Genomic DNA, 25,622 nt, shown 5'->3' with positions numbered 1-25,622 from the left:
ACTTACGATTCTTAATATCGCCCATAGTGTGTTCCGGCCGATCTTCCACATCTGGTCTTTCAAGCTCAATATATTCTGGATCAGCCCTCCTGAACATATCGTATATGTTTTTCAATGCAAGTCTTATCTCCAAAATAATTTTCCCCTTGTCTTGTATGAGATTCCGCAGTCTTAAATATTTATCTTTCTCACTCTGGATTCGCTTTAGTAGGTCTTCACGCTTCTTCTTGTAGCTGCAAAATACACACAAATATATACTGTGAATATAGCATAAGTAGAGCTATTATTTTCCGTGGTATGAGAAGGTAGGGCAATTACGTGCGAAAAAGTTATGATAATAGTTATGAAAGTTATGAAAACAAAGAAAGGGAAGGACTAAGAAGAGGTGAAGAAAATGATTTATGGTGAATGACAAAGAAGAATCTAGGGTGGAGGAAGTTATTTATGGTGACATGAGAAAAATCTATCGTTGAGGAAATGATCCACTACGTATAATATGTGATATAATAATTTAGGTGAAGGAAGTGATCTATGGTGACATGAGATGGAATAATTTTGGATGGAGGAAATGATCCCTAGTGACATGAGAAAGAATAATTGAGGTAAAAGAACTGATCTATGGTGACATGAGAAAGAAGAATTTAGAATGGAGGAAGTGATCTATAATGACGTGAGAAAAAATCTAGGATGGAGGAAGTGATCTATGGTGACATGAGAAAGAAAGATCTGGGGTGAAGGAAATTGAAATGAAATGAAATGAAATTTTGAGTTTTACGTCCCATGGTTATGCCGGTTAGGCTAAAGGAGACGGTGATAATGAGTAATGAATTAAATGGTGGAATGAAGAAAGTGGGAGGAAACAGAAGAACCCCGAGAAAACCCACGCACACGGTGTTTGTCCACCACAAAGTTCACTTGGCGGGAGCAGGGTGTGAACCCGAGACCCCTAGCACCAGAGGTGAACGCTCTACCACTGAGCCACCGCGGCCCCCAGGTGAAGGAAATTATTTATGGTTATGGTGATTTATGGTGACATGGGAAAGAAGAATCTAGGATGGAGGAAATGATTTACGGTGACATAGGAAAGAAGAATCTAGAGTAATTCTATGCCAGCCATTTTTCAAATTATATTTATTTTGTAGTTATCAATATAATGACAAACAAATTATCTGGAAACATTACTCACAGTTTTCAACACAGGAAATATGCCTTGTAAGGTAGTAACCCACCGTATTACTTTCTTTAACGATAAATAGGAAACTTTACAGGGACTTAACTGCACACGGAACATCACTCTTATAATTACAGTGCTTAAAGTATCTTATAAGGGGAGCCAATCCTGGAACAAAAATAATACTTTTATAGACGATAAGTTCTAAAAATCGTGAAAGGTACTGATTTTTGTTTTATAATACAAAAGTATTATTAAAATATCTACGAGTAAAAGCCTTTAGTATAAAACTACCGATGAAACAAACAGTTAATTATTGTACTATACCATGCTGGAAATTAATGTCTCCTATTAGTTTTCTAAGACGTACACAGACATTTGATTGTGAGTACCAATCCATTAATTGCACTTTTATCTGGATGTGTTAGAAGTTTCAAAATGGTCTCCATTAGAGTCCAGTCCAAGAGCTACAGCTAGAAACATCGTAGCGTGTAATAACTATAATAGATGCTGCTGAAACAGCGTGCGGTGATCACATTTCTGTTCCGGTAAGTTCCTGATCAATATGCATAGGAGAATGAGGTTGTTTACGGAAAAGACTGTGTAAGATGTCAATACAATAAGACATTAGGCTGTTCGTGCTCGTACAGAAAATTCCACGGGAGCGAACCTTGTCTTGAATGACAAATAACGAGGTGGAAGGCCACACACACCGAAACGGATTAATCACATCGCAATTGTGTTTATGAACTAAGTCGAGAAAACCAACGCATTACACGGGAAATATTTGCTATGAAGTGTCGCATGTCACGGGAGCGAGTGAAGGTAATAATAGAAAATCTGTGAAACTGGAAACTTTGTCCACGATGGGTGCTGCGAAAGCTGACTAAAAATACAAAACAGAACTGAATGGAGATTTGGAAACAGTTGCTTCAGCACCGTGAACGTGAAGGTGAATTCTTTAACAACATTGTTGCAGGTGATGAAACTTGGATACACCATTTCGGCCATGAAAATGATCATCTCCATAAGCTCTCGTACGAACAAATTGAGAATTTGGGGGTGTGCGTATCGCAACACGAAATTACCCAAAATAAGGGACACCCAAATAAATAAATAAATAAATAAATAAATACATACATACATACATACATACATACATACATACATACATACATACATGCATACATACATACATACACACATACATACATACATACATACATACATGCATACATACATACATACATGCATACATGCATACATACATACATGCATACATACATACATACATACATACATACATACATACATACATACATACATACATACATACATACATACATGCATACATACATACATACATACATACATACATACATGCATACATACATACATACATGCATACATACATACATACATGCATACATGCATACATACATACATACATACATGCATACATACATACATACATGCATACATACATACATGCATACATACATACATGCATACATACATACATACATACATAAATACATACATGCATACATACATACATACATAATACATGCATACATACATACATGCATACATGCATACATACATACATACATACATGCATACATACATACATACATGCATGAATTCAACGTGAACAAAAGTGTTGTGTCGAGGCTGTGGAGTCGCTTCCAAAATGGAGGTGAAGTCAGTAGACGTCATGGAGGAGGCCGTCCGAAGAAGACGTCGGCCGTCAAGTACCGATTTCTTACAATTTTTGCCAAACGTAACCGTCAAACTTCATGCTCTGAACTGGCCAATGAGTTTTTTCAGGCTACAGGACAACGTGTGAGTCGTGAAACTGTTCGTCGACGGCTCAATAGAGCAGGACTGTATGCAAGAAGGCCTGTGCTGTGTGTGCCATTGAAACTGGAGCACAAGCGTGCGCGTTACACATGGTGTCAGGAACATGTTGCATGGGGGAAACACCAGTGGCCTCGTGTCATGTTCTCCGATGAGTCGAGATTCAGCCTGTCGTCTGATTCTGGTCGGACTTTAGTGTGGAGAGAGCCAGGAACATGCTATCATCCGAACTTCATTGCTGAACGGCCGTCCCATGGCGGTGGTTCCATTGTGGTGTGGTGTGGAATTATGCTGGATAGGAAAACGGACCTCCATATTGTACAACATGGCACTTTGACAACACAACGGTACCGGGATGAAATTCTCAATACACATGTGCGCAATTTCCGCGGCGCATTTGGCCCAGACTTCCTGTTCATGGATGACAATGCCCGCCCACACCGTGCACATCTTGTGTCCGAGTATCTGGAGAGCGAAGTCATTACGCGTATTGCATGGCCTGCATATTCGCCGCACTTAAATCCCATCGAGCATGTGTGGGATGCTCTTGGGCGGCGAATAGTGCAGCGCAGTCCACCAGCACGCACTCTCCCTGACCTACAAACAGCTCTCCTCCCTGACCTACAAACAGCTCTCCTCGAGGAGTGGCGCCATTTGCCGGAAGACTTGATCAACACTCTGATTTGCAGCATGGAGGCCAGATGTCGTGCCTGTATAGCTGTTCGTGGTGGTCACACGCCTATGCCCTCGCACAATCCAGCTTCACCTGTTCAGGTATCGTTGTGCTGAACTTTTTGGTCACTCTGTACATCCTAACTGTATTGTTCGTCTTCATTTGTGTTGCATTGTGCATCTGGACCGTCTGATTGTTCATTATACTTGGTGCAGTAATCGTGTCGTTTTATTTTCTGCCACTTTCTTCGAGTTGCTTAAGTTTTGTGGAGCAGTGTACGTACATACATACATGCATACATACATACATACATGCATACATACATGCATACATACATACATACATACATACATACATACATACATACATACATACATACATACATACATACATACATGCATACATGCATACATACATACATACATGCATACATGCATACATACATACATACATGCATACATACATACATACATACAGTCCAGTGCTTATAGGCCTAAATCAGAAACGGCTGAGGATAGAGAGATGAAACAAAAACTGAGAGATGATAACGCATATCAAGTGGTGTTGTTGTGGTGACCCTCAGGAAACTCCGTCAAGGGGGCCCAGGTGTCAACTTCAAACTGATCCAGGACTTTTTGCGGCCATTTTGAAAACGGTGCCCCGAATCGAAAATTGTTTCCTACAAAAGTTGTTTCGTATTTCAAGGACTATTGAATGAGGTATGATTCAATACATGTTCCCATTTGAAAAGTTGAAGTTGGCCCCTGGGCCCCCTTGAAGGAGGGCCTTGTGGGTCACCACGACAACACCATGTGATGCGCCCTATGACATTTTTTTAACTCAGTTTTTGTTTCATCTTTTTATTCTCAGCCGTTTCGGATTTATAAGCACTGGACGTTTTATCTGAAACACCCTGTATGTATATATATACAGTGAAACCTCTACTAACGGACACCTCCCGTAGCGGACATATTTTGTAATCCCCAAACACTGCAATAGGAAAAAAACATATTGGCAAACCTTTCTAAAGCGGACACTCTCTAGTACGGACACGGACAGTGTTTTCTGTCTTTTATAGGTATTATTTACCTCCTTATTACGGACACTTTTTCTAGAAACAAGTTAAAAAGTATAGTAAAAATTCATTTATTCATATATGTGTCACCACCAAAGAAGCAATGAGACATTTAGCTTCCTCAGCTGTCTGCTCAGCAACCCAGATGAAGCGTCTCTGTTTAGCAACACTCTCATGTCCTTTGCATGCATCCCACTCCCACCCAAGCTATTTTAGATACAAAAAAATGATTGACAGTTGCCCGACGTTTGGGATAACATGTTATGCTACTGTCCTTCTGGAATCTCTGACCAAGCAGAATACAAGTTTGGTACTTTTTGTCCGCGTGTACGCATATTGTCTCAAAAAAGACACTTCTGGACTGCAATTAACCCACAAATTAAAGCGACATACTGAAAACGTAGTAAGTAGTGATAACTGTAAAGTGCAGAGAAGTATAGCATCTTATTTCAATGTTGTGCCTCGAACATAGAGTATTGGATGGCGGAGAATAATGCAGGTATCGTAACATTTTGGTAATATTCGTAAATACACGATTCATACATTTTTTTTCTAATTACATATCACCTTGATTACTAATTTATGTAAGAAAATATTGAAACCTCTTTAAGGCGGACACCTCTCTATAGCGGACAATTTTTGATTCCCCATGGCTGTTCGCTTTAGAGAGGTTTCACTGTATATATATATATATATATATATATATATATATATATATATATATATATATATATATATATATTAGGGTGTCCCTTATTTTGGGTAATTTCGTATTGCAATATGCACACCGCCAAATTGTATTTTATGTGACCACAAACAAGCAAGAGTGAAATAGCAGCTCTCTACGAGAACGTTAACCCGTGCTGACTTGACGACAAAGTCATGAAGAGACGTTTCCACATTATAATATAATTTAGAATTTCCAATCGTGATAACAAAGAAACTAAAAGAGACAGAGAAACGAAACTTTACACAAAGCAAATAGAGAAAGGACGACATCTGCCGGTGCATTGACGAACATCACCGGATCAACAGTGTAGCCAACCCAAGAGAAAGTTATGTTTTTGTAAATGGAATGACCTAAATTGGATATTATCATTGGAAACAATAATAAAAATAAAGACAAAAGAGATGGTAAACGCAAACCATCAGTGTTGCTTACTTTTTCAAGAAATAACGTGAAATATGTGTGGAACATAAAATGCAAACACCGTTGGCGCACACAGAGAGTGAGGTACTAACGTTATGTACACTTTAAATTAAATAATGACAAGAACTGTTTACGCTGACTCTAAGTCTGGAAGGGTCCTCTGAACAGTGTTGCCATCAATAGAAGAGAAAAGTTGAGTTTGGAAAGGGTATAACAACTCGGAAAATGTCACTAGTGCTGTATGGTTTAAAACCTATAATGCAAGGTGGTAGAGTATGACGAGTAGTTCCGTGGCTATGTGAGATCGATAAGTCACGTGCTGACCGAGATATACGGTATCTTGTAAAAGCTAACAAGAAAAATTTGTAAAAGGTGGCAACACTGCACAGCGGGTTGGAATCCCAACAGCCTGGTTAAAATATACAAACAGCGTGTAATTTGCATGGGTTTATGTGCTCGTGGGCTTTTGAGGTCGTTGATGACGATGATGACGTCAAGAGTTAAAAACTGTCGCTGTGCAGCGTTGCTATCTTTTACAAACCTTACTTCTCTCATTTAACAAGATACCGAATACCTCTGTCAGTACGTGACTTATCGATCTCACATAACCACGGTACTCCTACTCATGCTCTACTCCCTTGCATTACATGTTTTAAACTATACAGCACTAGTGACCTTTTTCGAGTTATTGTACCTTTTCCACACTCAAGTTTTCTCTTCTATTGATGGCAACACTGTTCAGCGGACCCTTCCAGACTTAGAGTCAGCGTAAACAGTTCTTGTCACTATTTCATTTGTGTACATAACATTAGCACCTCACTCCCTCTGTGCGCCAACGGTGTTTACATTTAACATATGTTTGAAGTTATTTCTCGAAAAGTTTGCAACACTGTTCTCCATTTACCATCTCTTTTGTCTTTATTTTTATTTTTGCTTCCAGTGATGATATCCAATTTAGGTCATTCCATTTACAAAAACAAACTTTCTCCTGGGTTGGCACCACTGTTTATCCAGTTGATGTTTACCAATATATGGGCAGATGTCCATTCTCTAGTTGCTTCGTGCAAAGTTTCGTTTCTCTGTCTCTTTTAGTTTCTTTGTTATCACGATTGGAAATACTAAATTATGTTATAATGTGGAAATGTCATTTTCCATTACTTTGTCGTCAAGTCGACACGGATTAATGTTCTCGTACAGAGCTGCTATTTCAATAATGGGTGTTTACGGTCACAGGGTGAGTCAAAATAAGTGTTACACGCTAATATCTCGCGTACTATACATCAAATAAGAAAAATATTAAGAGTCAATGTACAATACAGAGGGGCCTAAAAAATGAGTTAAACACGAGGTTCCCCCCACCCCACATTTTGGGGGGGGACCGGGATGTACGTGAAATTTTTAAATGCGAACATAGGTCGAGTGATACCTCGTTCGAAAGAGCTTGGAAAATTGAACAATTTTTGATATGGGGTACCGTTTTCAAGATGGCCACCAAAATGGTCGTGGAATTTTCAAATGGCAACATAGGGCGAGTGATAACTTCTTTGATAGATCGTGAAATACTACACAGCTTAGTACAAAATTAGGACCTCGTGTTAGAACCATTTTTTGTGCCTGTCTGTATTGTACATTGACTCAATATATTTCTTATTTGATGCATAGTTCATTGGCTTGTAACACTCAGTTTGAAGACTGCGCTTTGTATCTGAATGGGGAACCGCTTTCAGCGGCCATTTTGAAACAGGCTTCCCGAAACACATTTTGTACTAAGCTATTTGGTTTTCCACGATCTATGAAACAACGTATCACTCCCATTTGAAATTTTCAAGTTGGTCCCGGGGCCTCATGATGGGGGCCCTGGAGATACCGTGATAACACCATTCCACGTTGACTATTGCTTTTTCCTTTTTCATTTTTTGTTTCATCGTTTTTTTTTTATTCAGCCGTTTCTGATTTATAAGTACTGGAAATTTTATCTGATAGAGGACCATTTTTGGTGGCCTTCTTGAAAACGGTGCCCCATATCAAAAATTGTTTCCTACAAAAATTGTTCAATTTTCTAAGCTCTTTCGAACGAGGTATCACTATACTTATGTTCCCATTTGAAAATTTCACGTACGCCCCCTCCCCCAAAATTGTGGCGGGGGAACCTCGTGTTTGATCCATTTTTAGGCCCCTCTGTATTGTACATTGACTCTTAACATTTTTCTTACTTGATGTATAGTTCGATAGATATTGGCTTATAACACTTATTTTGACCCACCCTGTATATATATATATATATATATATATATATATATATATATATATATATATATATATATATATATATATATATATATATATATAATGAGTTAAACTTCTTCAAAGAGATCCTATAGGTCAGTATATCGTTGCCAGAGCTTCTGAAACTCTAGGCATGCCCCCTCCAAGTCTAATTAGGATCTGCTTCAGGCACTGTGTTGAAGCTGCTTGCACTCTTTTCACCGTCCATAATGTTGTCTTTCGAGGTTCTATTTCATTCGAGGAAAGAAAAAGAAATCGGGCGGGGCCAGATCTGGACTGTAAGAAGGTTGGGGCAGTATTAGCACATTGTGGTTCACCAAAAACTCCTTTACTGATAGTGACGTATGTGGTTTGGCGCATTTTCATGGTGGAAAATTAAAGTATCAGTGATCTTCTTTTGAACGTGACGTAACTTAATCCTTTAGTTTCACATAAAAACTGATCGTATACCGCTGTGTAATCGTGCTCTGCTTCTTGAAATCTGACGACACCAGAAAACAACTGCTCACTCTGGGCACATTTCACACTCTGCAAAGAGCCAGAGACGATTGAGCCGGGTCGCGGTGTACCTGACATCTCCTTACCCACGTCCCTGTCCATGGAGACTTTTTTTTTCTTTTTTTTACCATTTCTCCTTGGTTATAAACAATCAGTACTGATGCATTTTGCACAAACCTTATACTTTACAAATTTTTAAAATTAGAAATTGTCATTTTGTGTCTCTTGTACAATTTGATAATAAATAGGCCTATACGTGCTCATCATTTCTATGAAGAAGTAATTTTTACAAACGATGTGTCTTCCACACCGCTAAGCATGTTCATTGCTCTCTGTTTATACTGGGATAATTAATGTACTAATACCCAGTGAAAACGAACACAACTTACAGTACGTAACATTCAACTCCAGAATGTTTCAGATCCATCAACATATATTCAGCATGTTCTTTCTTCTCCAGCAAACTATCACGAAGAGCCGTATTTTCTTCCAGTTGGCGATACAAGCGAATTTTGTTATTTGATTGTTCCTTTAATCTGAAATAGAAGAGATAAAGTTTAAACTACAATCACAATCACCATTTACATTAAAGTAAACTACTAACGTACTTCATGATAAAACTACTAACAAGGAACGGACATGAACGTGTCGTCCGGACATCCGAATCAAACCTAGTCCATTTGATATACATAACAAAGATATGTTCATGCACAAAAAATTAGGTGCCATGGACAACGGAGAAAGTCCCTGGGTCTCATTAACCCCTGTTAGTATAAAGAAAATCGTAGACTCGCAGTGAAATAGCTATTGTAGAACACTGTTCATGGAAAGTCATGGTTTATCTTTCATTCTCTTCAGCACGAAACAAACTTTCCAGATTTGCTATGTATTGGGGTCCATAACGTACTTGAACAGGGAACATTGGGAGAATGTGGAGAAAATGCCCTCCAGAAGTCCTTCCCATCAACTTTGGATCCCTCTGGAGTGGCTCTGCGTAAAAGCACACAATCCAAATGTATCTCGAAAAATACTATAAGGAATAAGAAGTGAATGTACCAAATTTTGTATTGATAGACGGAATAGATATGAGGGGAAAGATTGTATACCAATACGGTCTGTACATACAAAGCCGAATCTACGACCTGACTTATAAAGAGAACATAATATAAAAATATAAACGTAGAACTGTTTATCTTGATACCAAGATTTGTCTCAAATTCTCTGTAGAATGAAGCACACGTTTTAAACAGCAACTGTGCTACAGTTGTATTGAGATAAACCCACGTTATCCACCAACACCCCCACCCATGCCCTTTTGTTCTCCATACCGTTCTTACTGTGTCATACTATACTTTCTCCTTGTTTTAAGGATATACCTCCTATCCGTACACCTCATAGTATTTTGAAGGTATATATAAATTATGTACTCCTACCAGTGTACGCCTTACTAGGGAGGATGAAGGAGAAATCCCCCTCTGAAGAATTGGATGTCTCCCTCCTCATGTTAAATTTCTCGGATGTATACTTTATCCCCAATTAAAATGTCCTTTAATTCTCATACTGACTCCTACCGGCTCCGATGTCACTTCAGAGGACGCACAACTTCACTATAGAGCTATTTTGGAAGAAATTTTTGCAACTTATCCCCAATTTCCCTCTCCACATGTCAGGGAGCAATATGCATGATAACCATTGAAACCCTTGCTTCATTTTACAGAGAATGTGGTACAATTCTTGGTATAAGGATAAATAGTACTGCGTTTATATTTTTTACATTATGTTCTCTTTATAGGTCAGGTCATAGATTTGGTTTTATATGTACAGAACGTATTGGTATACAATCTTTCCCCTCATACCTATTCCGTCTATCAAAACGAAACTTGGTACACTCATTTCTAATCCCCTATAGTATTTTTCGAGATACATTTGGATTGTGGCTTTTACTCGTGGCCACTCCAGAGGGGTCTAAAGTTGATGGGAAGGATTTCTGGAGGGTATTTTCCCAACATTCTCCCAATTTTCCCTGTTCAAGTACGTAATGGACCCCAATACATAGCAAATCTGGAAAGTTTGTTGCGTGCTGAAGAGAATGAACGATAAACCATGACTTTTGATACAATAGCTATTTCACTGTACTTATAAAGAGAACATAATATAAAAATATAAACGTAGAACTGTTTATCCTGATACCAAGATTTGTCTCAAATTCTCTGTAGAATGAAGCACACGTTTTAAACAGCAACTGTGCTACAGTTGTATTGAGATAAACCCACGTTTACGTTTCTGTTTATATTAACAGAGTTAATGGGTTCCAAGGACTTACTCCATTGTCCATGGCACCTAATTTTTTGTGCATGAACATATCTTTGTTATGTTTATCGAATGGACTAGGTTTGATTCGGATGTCCGGATGACACGTTCATATCTGTTCCTTGTAATAATTTGACATATAAGTGCTTGAAACACTTCGACAAGCTTGCTCTTCACTTCCTTAAAATTTTGGAGAATAACTTAAAGGTAATGAAATCAGTCTCCGAGTCCTTTGTGTCAGGGGTAAAAGTGGACCTGAAGAGGTGGGGGACGGTAGGTAGCGGCATGATGCCACGCCGTTCCACCTGCCTATCTTTGCCCATTGTATTTTTTTCGGAACTGGGGGGACGCCGTACATATTTTTTCGAGGTAGGGGAACGGCATTACCCGCGTTCCCCCTCACTTTTACCCCTGCTTTGTATAGTTTATAAATTTGGATACCTAACACTTACGACGTCACAAACTGTTCTAAAAGGAAAAGTTTGGAAGGAGTTATATATAGTTTCTTAATTATCATTTTGTAGATACTACCTGGCTTCCACATTATTGGCGCCTTCCATTTATAATAGTCTGACTGAACTATTGGCAATTAACATGATTGACTGACAGACAGGCGCTCTCCATTTTTAATAAGGATTGAAAATATCTAATTTTTACGAGATGTTTATGCAACTTGTAACTCTTAAATGTTTTGAAGGTTGCATAGTACTCAGGTAATATTAATCACAGAGTGATATATTTTTGCTTTATGATAAGAATTCTTTATTGCCTTTAAGTTATTCGTTAAGATTAAAAAGGTTGGGGTAAGTAGTGAGCTTAACGAAGACCATTACTAGGTACCACATTGTAACATATTGTAAAGTTGTGGTTGTGCGGTATAGGTACAGCAAATTATAATTCAGAATCGTTTCCCACTATCAACTTTTATTACAAAATCCTCTATAAACAGAATATTACCAATATCATTTTAATGCAATTTCTCTAATACTGGGTTAAGAGATGTGACTCAAAGCCCAGACAGCTGAGGGTAGAATCTCCACAGAGCTACGAGCAAATTGGGTGAGTGGATTTTAGGATCCTCAACACTCCATGCAAGTAGAGAGGGTTAAGAGTCTCAGAGCTCCGAAGCAAGCTAGGTGGCTGAGGCTAGGAGTCACAACAAAGCTCCGTGTAAGCTGAGTGGGAGAGAGGAAACCTAGAGTTCCGAGCAAACTAGGGTTTTGGGTTAGGTTTTTCTTAAAGTTCTAAAGCAAGTTAAAAGCGCAAGGTGACCAGTCACAGACTGATGGTTGTCGCTGAAATCTTCTCGGTTATATAGGTTTTCCAAATGAGGCGGTGGCGTTGGTATTCTTTCGCCATGACCAGAGGTGTCACTGATGTCCCTGTCGTCTGCAGCTATACTAATCTGTAGTAGGACGCACATGGTTGATGTTTGGATAAGAACATGGCGGTTGTTTGAAAACAAAACCATGTGGGATATTACAATATATATTCACTCAGATCAAACTATGCCTCTAATAAGTGGTCCAACACTCGTTCGCATTAAAAAGAATCGGAGGATCGATAACTATTACATAATCTAGACCAAAACCTTCGTATTCATGTCGTTATGTAGTACGCAGAAGGAACTGTGAGTATCTGTATATTCTGTACAGAAATTGATTGGCTATTTAGTCCAATACACTTCAAGCGACATGTCAGTTATTCAAAATGTCCATCGCGAGAGTAGTCACATAGGTTCGTAAACGCGTTGACCACTAGTCAATCGCAGCAAGCACCATTTTCAAAGGAAATACTTGTAATGCCCCGCGTTTTGCGAAGACATCACAAGCTTTAATTTTTTTTTTTGTTTCTGAGTTTATTTGCTTATAAATGGTAGATAATTATTTGTTATTGATTTATTGTGAATTGTCCTTATACTTACCAGTTAAATTTGTTCCGTTAATAATTTGTTGTTAGTTGTTAATGATTTACTGATATTTTTTTACAAATCACTACAAGTTGATATATTGGCGAACAGAACTTAGGGGAACGTGGGGCATAACGGGGTAGGGGGGCATAACGGGGTATCGGTATTTTTTAAACTGTAATTTACTGCAATCTAGCGATAAGTACCTAAACAAGATGATCAAGGACGAAGGGCTGTTGTGCTTGAGCAGCGTTCTTATCAGTTGAAAAGGAACAGTACTGTGTGTCAGTTCTTTGTTTTCGTGCTATGGCATATAACAATTGGGATTTTACTTTTGTCAAGGTAAGGCAAGTTATTTATTGCACACTTTTAAACTATTGATATGTTAAAAGAATATTTCTTCTGTGTTTGTTGTGTGTTTTTGAGGTTTACGGATTGTAAGTTATAACAGAGATACTAGTTGATTTAACACAACAACTCATCTGGGGCAAAACGGGGTGGGGCAAAACGGTATTGCAATCACCCCATTTTGCCCCATTACCCCATTATGATCCGTAAGAGTATCGATTGTGTAGTTTACTATCCAGCTCGAAACATTTCTTGTTAATGCTAGGACTGAATAAGCTCGTGTTTGCTGTCATTTTAGCACATATAAAAGGAAATCAGCGAGGCAAAGTTGGGAGGAAGAAAAGATGAAGGCGGCCATCGAGAGTGTAATACGTGGTGAAATGGGATATTATAAAGCTTCCCGGCAGTTCAACGTTCCACAGACTACGCTGGAGCGGCATTGCAACAAGGATCGAGAAAACCCTGGATCCTCCCACTTTCTTCATTCCACCATTTCATTCATTACTCATCATCACAGTCTCCTTTAGCCTAACCGGCATAATCGTGGGACGTAAAACTCAAAGATTTCATTTCATTTCATTTTTATCTCTGCAGAAAATATTTATAATGTAGATGAAACCGGAATAGCCGTGAATCCTAAAGGACATACAAGGGTTGTCGCAGAAAAAGGAAAACGTCAAGTTGGAGCTGTAACAGAGAAGAGAAACCGTTACTGCAGTAATTTGTTGTTCAGCTACTGAAGCTTACATGCCACCTATGATGATTTATCCTAGAGTAAGGATGCAGCGGAAATTTGAGATGTGCCTTTCACTTGGATCATGGGCAGAAGTTAGTGTTACTGGATGGATTAGAAAAGAACTCTTTCTCAAATGATTCAAGAAATTCCTAATGTTTTCAGGAGCGTCTACAAGTAAACCAGTTTTTCTTCTTCTGGATAGTCATAGCACCCACACTAAAAACTTGGACTTAATTGACATGGCAAGAGAAAATAGAGTAGTTTTGTTTTCTCTGCCTCCTCATTGCTCTCACCGACTTCAACCCCTTGACGTCGGCTTTATGAGGCCACTCAGCAAGTTCTATGAAGATGAGGTTAGAAAATGAATTAGAACCAATTACCCAAAAGTTGTTACGCTCCTGCATTTTTGCGAGCAGCATCAATGCTGAACGTAATTAACGCCTTCAAGAAAACTGGGATTTGACCTTTGGACATGAACGTGTTTACAGATGAAGACTTTCTACCTGAAGATGAAACAGACATAGGGCTAAACGTCACTGAGTCAGTAGGAAATAAAAACCCTACACTAACTGCACCTAACAAATCCCTCTTCAAACCACACACACAAAGCGTGCAGTCGAATACATCTGAATCTTTGATTGACCCAGAAATTCCCGGGTGCTCTTACAAAGAACAAACTCCGTCAATATCAAGTTTTCCTTCTGCTTCGCCTCAAAACATAATAGCTATTCCAAAAATTAAGCAAGGGACAAAACATACAAACCGTAAAAGGGTAAAACAGCCATATTAACTGCATCTCCGTACAAAAAGCAACTTCAATTTGCTCAAGCAAATTCCAAACAATCAAAGGTGTATAGAAAAAAACGTATTATAGCACCACCAACGTCAAACAAAGGCCTACCAAAGAATGGTCGAAAAAGGAAACTCGTTAAAGAGTCATCAAGCTCGTCCGATGAAGAAGACGATGACGCGTCTTCATTGTGGCAACCTTTGGTCCAAATCTAATGAGGGCTGGATTTCATGCACGAGATGTCATCAGTGGGCGCACAATTCGTATGCCGTGGTTGTTAGCGATGACGATGAAATTGAATACTATTGTAAATTCTGTTAGAAAAAACAGATTCTACCAATGTTTCACATCTACTTCAGACATAATAGTTGTACTGTATACTTGTCTATTTTTGATTTCCTCGTGTAAATTTATAAATAAGATTCGAATACGCAGTTTTGTTTAAGTTTTTCATGCTGAATTTTCAAAATTTGGTTATGTTGATTTGATGTCAGGAAATATTAAGATTTAACTGACAATAATTCGATGTAATCTGCATAAACTTTGTAGTACAATTCCCAATGATCACATTTCTTCTTTTTCTTAATAATGGCTAATTCAAGATGTACCTTTTGAAGTAATTATCAACATTTTTTTTAAAAAAAAGAGTACTCATCTTTTGTTATATTTGATTATTGAGTCTATAAATATTTCATAAAATTCAAGTTGTGTTGTATAATAGTAATCATATATTGTTGTTTTATGATAAGTCTATATTACAGCTGGATATTATAGATGTAATAGTGTACGGGGCAGTATGGGGTAGGGGCATAATGGGGTTGACTGAAATCCAATGTTCCATTATGCCCCACGTAAGGGGCATAATGGGGAAAAGAGCAATTTTTGGAATAAGCTAAGCAAAAAGGTCCAAAACAATATTTTTGAAAGGATTTGCTGGTTGAAATATCACAATAAATGTCCAACGTGTCTACCGCAAAAAAATTACTGCAATTGAGATATTGGTTACCAATTTAGAAAGGCAAATATCTTAGCTTCCCCATTATGCCCCACGTTCCCCTAATTCTGCATCATGAAATTTTAACATACAAAAACAAAGAAGTAGAAAAAGCCTTAACCCTTTGGGGATCTTATGGTACAATTTGTACCATACGGGGTGTTTCATGGTTCATTGCGTTATAACTCTCCTATTTGAGCTTTTTCGTCCGGTCCAGAGGCATTGTAGAAGACATTACGTATGGTTTCACACCTTCCTACGTCGAGACATAGGAGGTGATAACGTCATAAGTCTAAAATTTATATTTTCATGTAATACTTTTTTGGAGGGTTTATGTAAAGTATTTTTGGCGGGCTTATTTTTGCACGTAGAAGATTGAAATTTTGCACAAACATGCAGTCCACCGAGTAGTATTTACCAGATTTTTTAGATTTCTGCGTTAAAACAGGGGAGGATCCAGAGGGTCAAAAGTTTGAAAAAAGGGATATTTTTACCCAAAAATCCCGTTTTTCCTCATTTTCCCGCCTTAGATACATGATGGAGACAAGTGAATGGTACCGCCTGAAAGGCAGTCTATTCTGAAGAGAATGATATGCGACACATGGCCCTAGGGTAATTAGGGAAGTGTCAGGGAATTTTTACCAAAATATACTTCTGTATAGGGGAATTTTGGACATTTTCGGTATTATTTTTTGTGGGCTTATTTTTGCACGTAGAAGATTGAAATTGTGCACAAACATTCGAGTAGTATCTACCAGATTTTTTTCAGATTTCTGCGTTAAAACAGGGGGGTACAGAGGGGCTAAACCTTGAGAAAGGGAAATTTTTTACCAAAAAATCCATTTCACGGGATTTATCCGCCTTAGATACATGATGGGGACAAGTGAATGGTATTGCCTGAAAGGCAGTTCTATTCTGAAGAGAATGATGGGCGAAACATGACCCTAGGGTAATTAGGGATGTCTCAGGGAATGTTTAAAAATTTCCCTCTGTATACGGGAATGTGGGACATTGTCGGTATATATATATATTTTTTTTTTGGCGGGCTTACTTTTGCACCTGGAAAATTGGAATTGTGCATAAACATTCAGCCCACCGAGTAGTATTTACCAGATTTTTTTCAGATTTCTGCGTTAAAACAGGGGGGTCCAGGGGGTGCTAAAAGTTGAAAAAAAAGGATATTTAGACCCAAAAAATCCCGTTTTTCCTCATTTTCCCGCCTTAGATACATGATGGAGACACGTGAGTCATACCGCCTGAAAGGCAGTTCTAAGCTGAAGAGAATGATGGGCGAAACATGACCCTGGGGTAATTTGCGATGTCTCAGGAAATTTTTTACCTGAGATCATGGTGTTTTACGGTAATTTGGGGCATGGTGGGAATTCCTGATAAAATTTCCCCCGACCTTGGTATTCAAGATAGAAACTTGAAATTTGGCACACACATTCAGTATACCAAGTACTATTTATCAGATTTTTTATATGGCTACGTTCACACAGGGCCGCTCCAGAGGGGCCCAAAGTGCGAGAAAAAATTCCCTCGGAAATTTTCCCTTTGACATAATTTTTCCCGCTCCTGGTATATGGTATGAGCATGCAAGTGGTATCATTTGAAAGCCAGCTCCATTCTGAAGAGAATGAGGTATGAACCATGATCCTATGATAAATAGTGACGATGCAGTAGCTGCTTGACTGAAAGCCTAAAATATAGCCCAAAAAACCAGGTGTTGGAAAGGGTTAAAAAATTAAATATTATAAATTATTCTTTTGTTGAAAAATTAAACAAAATATACAGAATTTGTTAAAATTGTTAAGTTAAAGTACTGGTTGTTTCATTCAAATAATAAATTGTGGAACTGGAAAAGTTTGGAGGATTGTTTCAAAGATATTGCGTTTGTAAGTGAAATGTAGAATTACATCTAATCATACCTAAAGTTTATTTATAATATTATTTAAGCAAGATGCAAATTGAAGAAATGAGGTACTAGTAGTTGAACACATTCCGGGTTCTCATTAACAAAATCAGATGTCTTTTAATATGAACTAAATTCTGTCTGGGGCTTTATCTAAATTTTAGTAATTTAGAACCCATTATCTCATACTGTTCCTATTGCTACTCGCACAAGGGGACGTTTCAGCGACGCAATATAAGCAGACTTTGGCCTCAATTTGGACCAAGAGCATAGTCCAAAAGGTTGAGAGACTGGGAGTTGGCCACACGTCCGCCGAAAATGTAGATAACATGTTGGTTAGATTTTGCTTTATGGGCCGGAGTTCAAATCTTTTGGAAAGCTCAGTGGTAAAGAGAGTATGACTAAGAGATTCAACTACAAGTAGCAGAATATCAGACTGGTATTTTTAGCATCCGTTTTCATTCCAATTTTGGAGAAGTAGAGCTTTTTACATTCCATGATAAAAGGCCCATCGCCACACCATCACAGCAGCGGGATGTTGCATTCGTTGCACTCTGAGAGCAATTGCAGGGTGTCCCATACACGATGTTGCAAGTACCATCGTCAGTTTGGACATGAAAATCTTTTCGTCCGTAAACAAGATGTGGTGTAAATCATCTGTAAATCAGTGAAGAGAACACTGCGCTCTTGAAATGTGGGTTCATGAATATGAAGAACAAATCTAGAATTGGTAGACTCAATTCAGCGATTGATTGTACAAGATTTGGAAAGCGGTATGCCTGGTGATGAACTATTCGTGCTATTATGGATGAAGTGAATACATTGGATAATCCGTATGCACCATCTTACATGACCACCTGCAACTATCTGAAGTCTCATTGTTCTGGTCGTCGATATATTTCATCCTTTTCAGAAACAGCAACAAGTTGACTGTTCATTCGAAGAGTTGGTCCTCTGTACACCTAATGAACATGATTTTATCGATCGTCTTGTTGGCGAAGGTTGTAAAGAAAGAAATTGACCTGAATTGATTTAGTGTGAAATTAGTAGAGAGGGAAAATGTATACGAATATTGGACATACGCCATGATACCTCTCTTAAAGAAGATAAATGATATAACCACCATATGTTCCACGAGCGTATTAAGGTTTCTTTAAAAAGAAAGCTATTTTTCTATATATGTATTACCAAATATTTTAATATACTTAAATATCTTAGGACAAAGTTGTAGTGTATTAATTTGCTATATTACTGACTTGCAACCTGAGGTAATGAACTAATTAATATTCTCATGTTTTGGTCACCGACCGACCTTAAGAAGCGAATTTTATTCATTCTTAAGAAAAATCAACAATGTAAAAGCATAGTAGAATGCTAATTTCTTATATGCAAGTTCGTTGTGGATTCGATAGTTAGGAACATGGATGCGGTCAGGGGGAAGCCCAAGGAAATTAACACATGAAAAACATTTCCCCAAGTAAAAATAACCTAATTTTTTTACTGAGTTCAACACAAAGACGCACAAACTTACGATAATAATCATGTTCATTTAGTCCATTACGATAATAATCATGTTCATGTTGATGAGCATTCTGAGAATTTACCAGTGCTATTATCGAACTACTTTACACATTAGCAATATTATTTCATCATAATATCTTCACATTTACTGTCGTTTTCTTTAGTCCATGGAACATACATGTAAATTGTGAAATGCACCTTGTCACACACACAGGTACATGTTCCATTATATAAAATTTGGAGGTTTGGTGCACAAATGAAGGAACTCCCACAATGAAGAACGTAAAATTTTCCATTAGCCATGCGTAAAAGTGCCCATTAAAACTCAAGCTATGCAGGAAACATCGTTTAAATGTCAACTAGGCTATGCAGCATTGAAGAACATACGAATATTAGATTATATTTTAATAGGAGTCAATTCTAAACTTTTCAACAGGCCTTTTTCCAAATCACATATTATACTTATAACATATTCATTATATATTATCATATTATTATCTTTCTTGTAAACATATATAATTCTTATAGTTCATCATATTAAACTCATTTTCATCTCCTTTTCAAGTTCATAGCGGGTGTATTCAAAATTAGAATTAATATTCTTACTATATTTATAAACATAATCAAAATTATTAATTATCTTTCATTCTGTTTTCTATAAAGCTACACATCATCTGTGAACAAATAACAATATATTTGCAAGAGCTTGAACTGATTTGATATTTCTAGGCATTAAATATAAATACATACATAATTTTACAGATGGATTAGCTTTTGACGAACGATCCGAGCACGCCTCCCGTGAAGTTGAGTTTCATAATGCCTCCCGTAAAGTTGAGTTTCATTTAAACTTATGGCATCAAGGAAGTGATTTTCGTGATATTGCTACACACGGATAGGACTCCAAGACGTTCCCGGATTTTATCTGGTATCTCAGCAAGGAGCAAGTACACTACTCTCGATTTTTGAGTCTAGAAACCTGGGAATCCTTCACATGATACAACGATGACAGCAAGTACAAACATGAAGATGTTCTGGACAATCGGCAACAGCGCATGCAAGAGTGTTCACGGGAGGTAGTCGGTAGCAGCAGATCGGAATATTTCATCAGTCACCAGACTCACTGCTCCTTTCTGCATGTTATATCGACCTAATAATAGCAGCAAGATATACGTGGCATTGAAGACGGTTACAAATACGGTAAGAAATGTCTACGGCTGTGAAACGTGAGATATCCCAGTTTGTACATGGTGAGGCTAATGGTTGTTTTCTATTCATTTTTGACAAGAAACCAGTTTACTAGGCAACAGAATTTTGATGCCTGGTAAACACTTATGAGCACAGAGAGAGAGAATACGAATTTTCTAATTATTGAAATAAAATTATATCTAAAATAAGTTACACATACCTGGGCACTATGTCTTCATATCGAGTGACTATAAGTATTTCTTGAAATTTGCCCAATGTATCCTGGATTGCTTCTAACTCGGATTCTAGATTTTCCATATCTTTCAACTCGTCTGTAGAGGACTCAGGCACACTTTCTTCCTCAGTGGTCTGTGGAAAACAGACATTTCAATATATTTTTGAAACGCGTATTCACGCAACTCGGTAGCTATAATGGTGTTTTTTTTCAATTAGGCTTATATATTTTTTGGCAATAGCGGCTACGTGCCTAGTGATTAATAGAAACGTAGTTTATTTAAGTGAAGACATAAGTATGAGCCAAAATATAAAAGTACCACCCCACAGGGAATAGTGGGTATGGCTTTCCTAAAATTTTCTCTTCTCTATGAATATACAGTACTTAACGATACCCTTGGAAAGATACAGCATGTCTTCTTGAGCTTCTTTGATTATTTTGAATGGTTGCTGTTGTTGGCTGCGGGCCTGCGACAGTTATATCGAAAATGGTTTATGAAAATCTGGACAACGTACCGTATATTGAATTAGCTTATTACGCTAAGTATGATATTGTTAGATATAAAGGAAGTTCTTTTCTCAGCCTATGAGCACTTGTCCGCCTAATGAATCGAACCAAAGCCGGCTTCCAATTGGTACTCAACCATAAATTCGGCCCACTGTTTGGTCGATGGCGGCATGTGCATGAAGCATTCCCTCCCAATTATCGATTCTTACTACACAACTAGCATTACTAATCTTCATTTAAAAAAAAATGACAGTTCTATGTTTCTCTTCTTCGTTTGTTATTAAATTGTCGACCAGTATTTTTTAAAGGTGTAAAGGTGCTACGGAAGAAGCATAAAGCTAAATATAAATAAAATTTGACCAAAGCAAATATTACTCCTGATCTGTGTAATAGTTTCGGCAGTTTCGGCAATATACCATTGTCATTATGAGACACTTTTATCCAGATCCATAAATCCAAAGCTATAGAATGACAGTATTCAAGCATAAAGTGTTTATATGAAGTCAATAAGAGAAAACCATGTTGAAGACCGTCTATAATCATTATTTTGTCCAACCAAATTCACTGACTAACCCACGGATGATACAAGTGGAGCCAAATAGATTTTTGTCATGGTTTCTGCCTGAACTCGACTATATTTGTTATACACATACCCTGCAGTAACATGGAAGCATATGTGTAAAACCGTGACACACAATAGATGTGAAAAAACGTATGACTTCACTTACTCGATCAATGGAACAACCTTAGAAAATTAGATACAATTAAAGATCTAGGTGTGATATTTGAAAAATAAATAAATAAATAGACTTTTCATTTCATGTGGCAAATATCACTAAGAATACATATGGAAACCTTGGGTTTCTTATCAGAACAACCAAAGAATTTACGAATGATAACACTTTAAAAGCGCTTTATACCTACTTTTCTTACATAAGATCCAAACTTGAATATGCCTTGCTCATTTGGAATACTTCTGTGAAAACATACAGTCAAAAAATAGAGCAGATACAAAGTAAATTCATACGTTTTCTCACATACAAAAGGACAGCATTATACACAAAATACGAATCGTATGATAATTTACTTGATAACTTTACACTTCATACTTTTACTTTACATTGAACAAAGACTGACATTGAACGACTTCCTTTTCTTACACAGATTTCTGCACAACAAAATAGACTTTATAGACATAATTGCAAAAATAATGATCCAGGTTCTATCCATCAAAACATGCAAGAGAAACAGTGTCCTGTTCTACTGCAGGAAGGCACATACAAATGCACTGTATATGTCACCTACATGAATAATTTGTGCTACATGCAATAAAATCAATAAGAGTTATGAAGATCTCAATATATTTAATTGTTCTGAAAAGTCATTCAGAAAGCTTGAATGCATTATTTTAATTTTAATATTCTAAATTCAACCATCAATATCATTATAAATCATTACCTTAATTTTTGTATTCAAGTTTTACTTTATAATCTAACATTATGTATTCTAACTTCATATGTAGACACTGGAATTGGGCAGTAATGCCTATTGTGTCGATAAATAAACAAATAAATAAATAAATAATAACCATCACGTTCCTTTAATAGTAAGTCGAAACACTGTTTCCTTTATAATAATATATGGACTGATCTATTTTCTAGTAGATGTATGAAATAAACTAGTCCAAAGTAAAGTAGAACTTAGTATAGACTGCTCTGTATAAATCTAATAGTAAAACGCTTCTCACCTCTTCACGTATTAATTGTTTGCATTTGTTGTACTGGTCAATCACTTGCGCTTGAAGAGCCTTCAAGGAAGCATCTCGTTCTTTCATATCAGCAATTGTTTCCGATTCTATCGCTTTCACCTCTCGCTGGATATCAACAAGCACTTTGCTCACGTCCTCATCCATTAACAACACTCGCTTCAAGTTCTCTTGCAGACTTGCATACTCGCTATTAAGTTTCTTCAATGTTGCTTCGAAGAACAACCTGTCCTGGGATAAACAACATAAAACATCGTTTTATTGAACTACTGACATAGTTTACTTGATTATACGTAAAAATCAAATAGTTTAAAATTAGCATATACCCAGATCAGCAAAATCTAAACTGTCTTCCAGAGTTGAGTTCCAAAGAATAACCTGGATCCTTCTTAATTCCTTCAAGTCTATTCAGAGAGAATGTATTTTCCTTATATTTTGTATATATAAAAAAGGTAACATACACAATGTAAAAAAGACGTCTGAACATTATTATGTAATTGCCATACCGAGACAAAATTTACAATGTCGAAAAGGAAAAATGAGCATGCTGCGTGAAAGATGAACCAGGATTGTAGACAGGGTGTACCCATGGCAGGAGTAAAAGGAGATCCGGACCCTAAACGACCTTCCTGCTCCCCCGCCCCTGAATTGAGTTCGATTTTTAGGTGTTCATTGAAACATATTTACTAAAACAAATGACGAATGCTTATGATAGAACAAATACAAGTACCGGTACCCATTCTTCACACGGGAAGAATAAGGTTTAATGAATATAAAACCGGAAATTTGAATATTGTAAAAAAGTTGTCCTCCTTATCCCTTTTAGGAGTGAAATTGTCTAAAACGCTGCAAGACATGTTTACTCTGTTTTTAATTATTTGTTTATATATTGAATTTCACGACTCCAACTTAAGTGAATTCTCATTTTAAGCGTTTTCCGGATACAACTCTTGTTTCTCAGTGCTTTCAAAATTAGCACTTGAAACGCGTCAAAGAAAGACAAAATCATAGTGGTTCACATTGACTAATATGGTTGGACAAACATGTCAAAATTTAGTGACATTAGTTGCCAGCCCTGCATGATTCTGACATAATTCCCAGAACTTTTCACTCTCCCAACAGATAGTTCCGAGTAATGGTTAACTGGAGGACAATAATCTTCGTCGAGTCAGATGTATTTTGATTTTCCTCGTTGGAAGGGGGGGGGGGAGAAGGAATGGTAGGATAACAACCGAACTAAAAACCCAGGCTAGGACTCCCAGACGTCTTGGTTTAATAGGGATAGCCCTGAATTTACATGGCGTGTTCCCTTGTCCAGGTTCGGAACTTCAAATGTCTCGGTCTTCCTTCAAAACAGAAGTCAATATAAAAAAATTCCTGCTCTTTACACATTCTCGAAATTGCTTTCTACTCACACTCGAGACTCCCAGAACTTTTGAAACATCCTTTGTAATATAATGGGAAGGTAAAATATCTTTTGTTATATAACAGTTTGAAATACTTGAAACATCAATATCATAAAGATTCCAAAATTAAAACTCTAATTTCTTAGTATCAGAGCATATGTGTGATCAGTTTTCACTAATTCAATGGTATTTTATGTCTCTCTTCAGTTCGTTTCTAGCCCTAGAAATAGGTTCACGAAGAGACACATACCAACCATTCTCCTCTTACCCTTACATATTGTATACTACTAACTTACCTTTCTCAGAATTTGAAGCATGCTATCGTAGGCGCTTTTAATGGAAATAGCCACATGCGTCTTCATTTCGATGTTTTTCAGTAAACTTGCCAAATGCTGTTCACGTTGATGAAGGGCGATTAGCTTCCCTTCTGACGGTGCTTTTTCTTCTCTTGCAACTTGTTCCTAAAAATGACGAATAATCATTCCAAACAGAAGGCGTAGTAACGAGAACAAAGTCCAAAAGAGAATAGTTTGAAACTGTACAGTACATACATCAAGCTACATTGTTACTATTTCTAGAATTTCAACTGCGAAATGAAAGTTTTACATAAAAACATTAAGTTGTTCTAGAAAGGGAATTAGTGCTACCATAAATGTTGACATAAAACTAGTTCCGTTCAACCTGCCGGTGTCTTCCCGTTTGGCCTATTCCTGTTTCGTCTACAGACCTTCCACCAACTTCTGTCATTATCTTAATCTAATCTTATCTGTAATTAAAACAGCTATTTCCGTTTCGCCTATGCTCACTTGACGAGGAATATTTAATGTTTGAGGGAATTTTTTGAGTGTTTGAGGTGGGAACGCAATATAAAGACAATGAAAATATTAATATACGGACTACACTCTGTAAAGAAAAAATAGCGACACTTGCTCTAATATGGTTTTCTCAACATACTTTAATCAATATGAATTTTTACATGAATTCCTGATAATATTACAAGTCATATTCCTAATGAGCAGTTCATTCTTAATACTTGCGCCAGAGTTTCAGGCTTTTGACATGAATTTAGTGAATTTATATGCATATATAAGTAGCTATGTGTGTTTTGAGCAAAATCTTTTGTAGGAAGAGTAATTCATAAAACTGAAAAAGATCAACAACAATAGCAGAAAACAAGAAATGGAATTTCTTTAGGGTAAGACATATTGTGTGCAAACATCGAGAAGTACGATACACCAAACTAGTATTTTGTATGTGCACCATGGGCTTCCCGCATTGGTAACAAAGC

The 25,622-nt window shown here is 37.3% G+C and overlaps 1 protein-coding gene across 1 annotated transcript in view; it reads right to left on the bottom strand.

Moving 5' to 3' along the window:
• LOC145680517 (uncharacterized) overlaps window positions 1–25,622 on the bottom strand; it is a 49,574-nt gene that overhangs the window by 11,880 nt on the left and 12,072 nt on the right. Inside the window, exons 4-8 of the mRNA XM_081751120.1 lie at window positions 24,631–24,795; window positions 22,911–23,159; window positions 20,642–20,790; window positions 9,103–9,249; window positions 7–233 (exon numbers count right to left, since the gene is read on the bottom strand). Of these exons, the coding sequence (XP_081607246.1) occupies window positions 7–233; window positions 9,103–9,249; window positions 20,642–20,790; window positions 22,911–23,159; window positions 24,631–24,795 (937 nt within the window). The remainder of the gene's footprint in view (window positions 1–6; window positions 234–9,102; window positions 9,250–20,641; window positions 20,791–22,910; window positions 23,160–24,630; window positions 24,796–25,622) is intronic.

Source organism: Thermobia domestica, chromosome 3 (genome assembly GCF_964235325.1).
Source record: "Thermobia domestica chromosome 3, izTheDome1.hap1.1, whole genome shotgun sequence".
NCBI lineage: Eukaryota > Metazoa > Arthropoda > Insecta > Zygentoma > Lepismatidae > Thermobia > Thermobia domestica.
The sequence above is the reverse complement of the archived record's forward strand: the minus strand, read 5'-3'. Positions and strand labels throughout refer to the sequence as shown.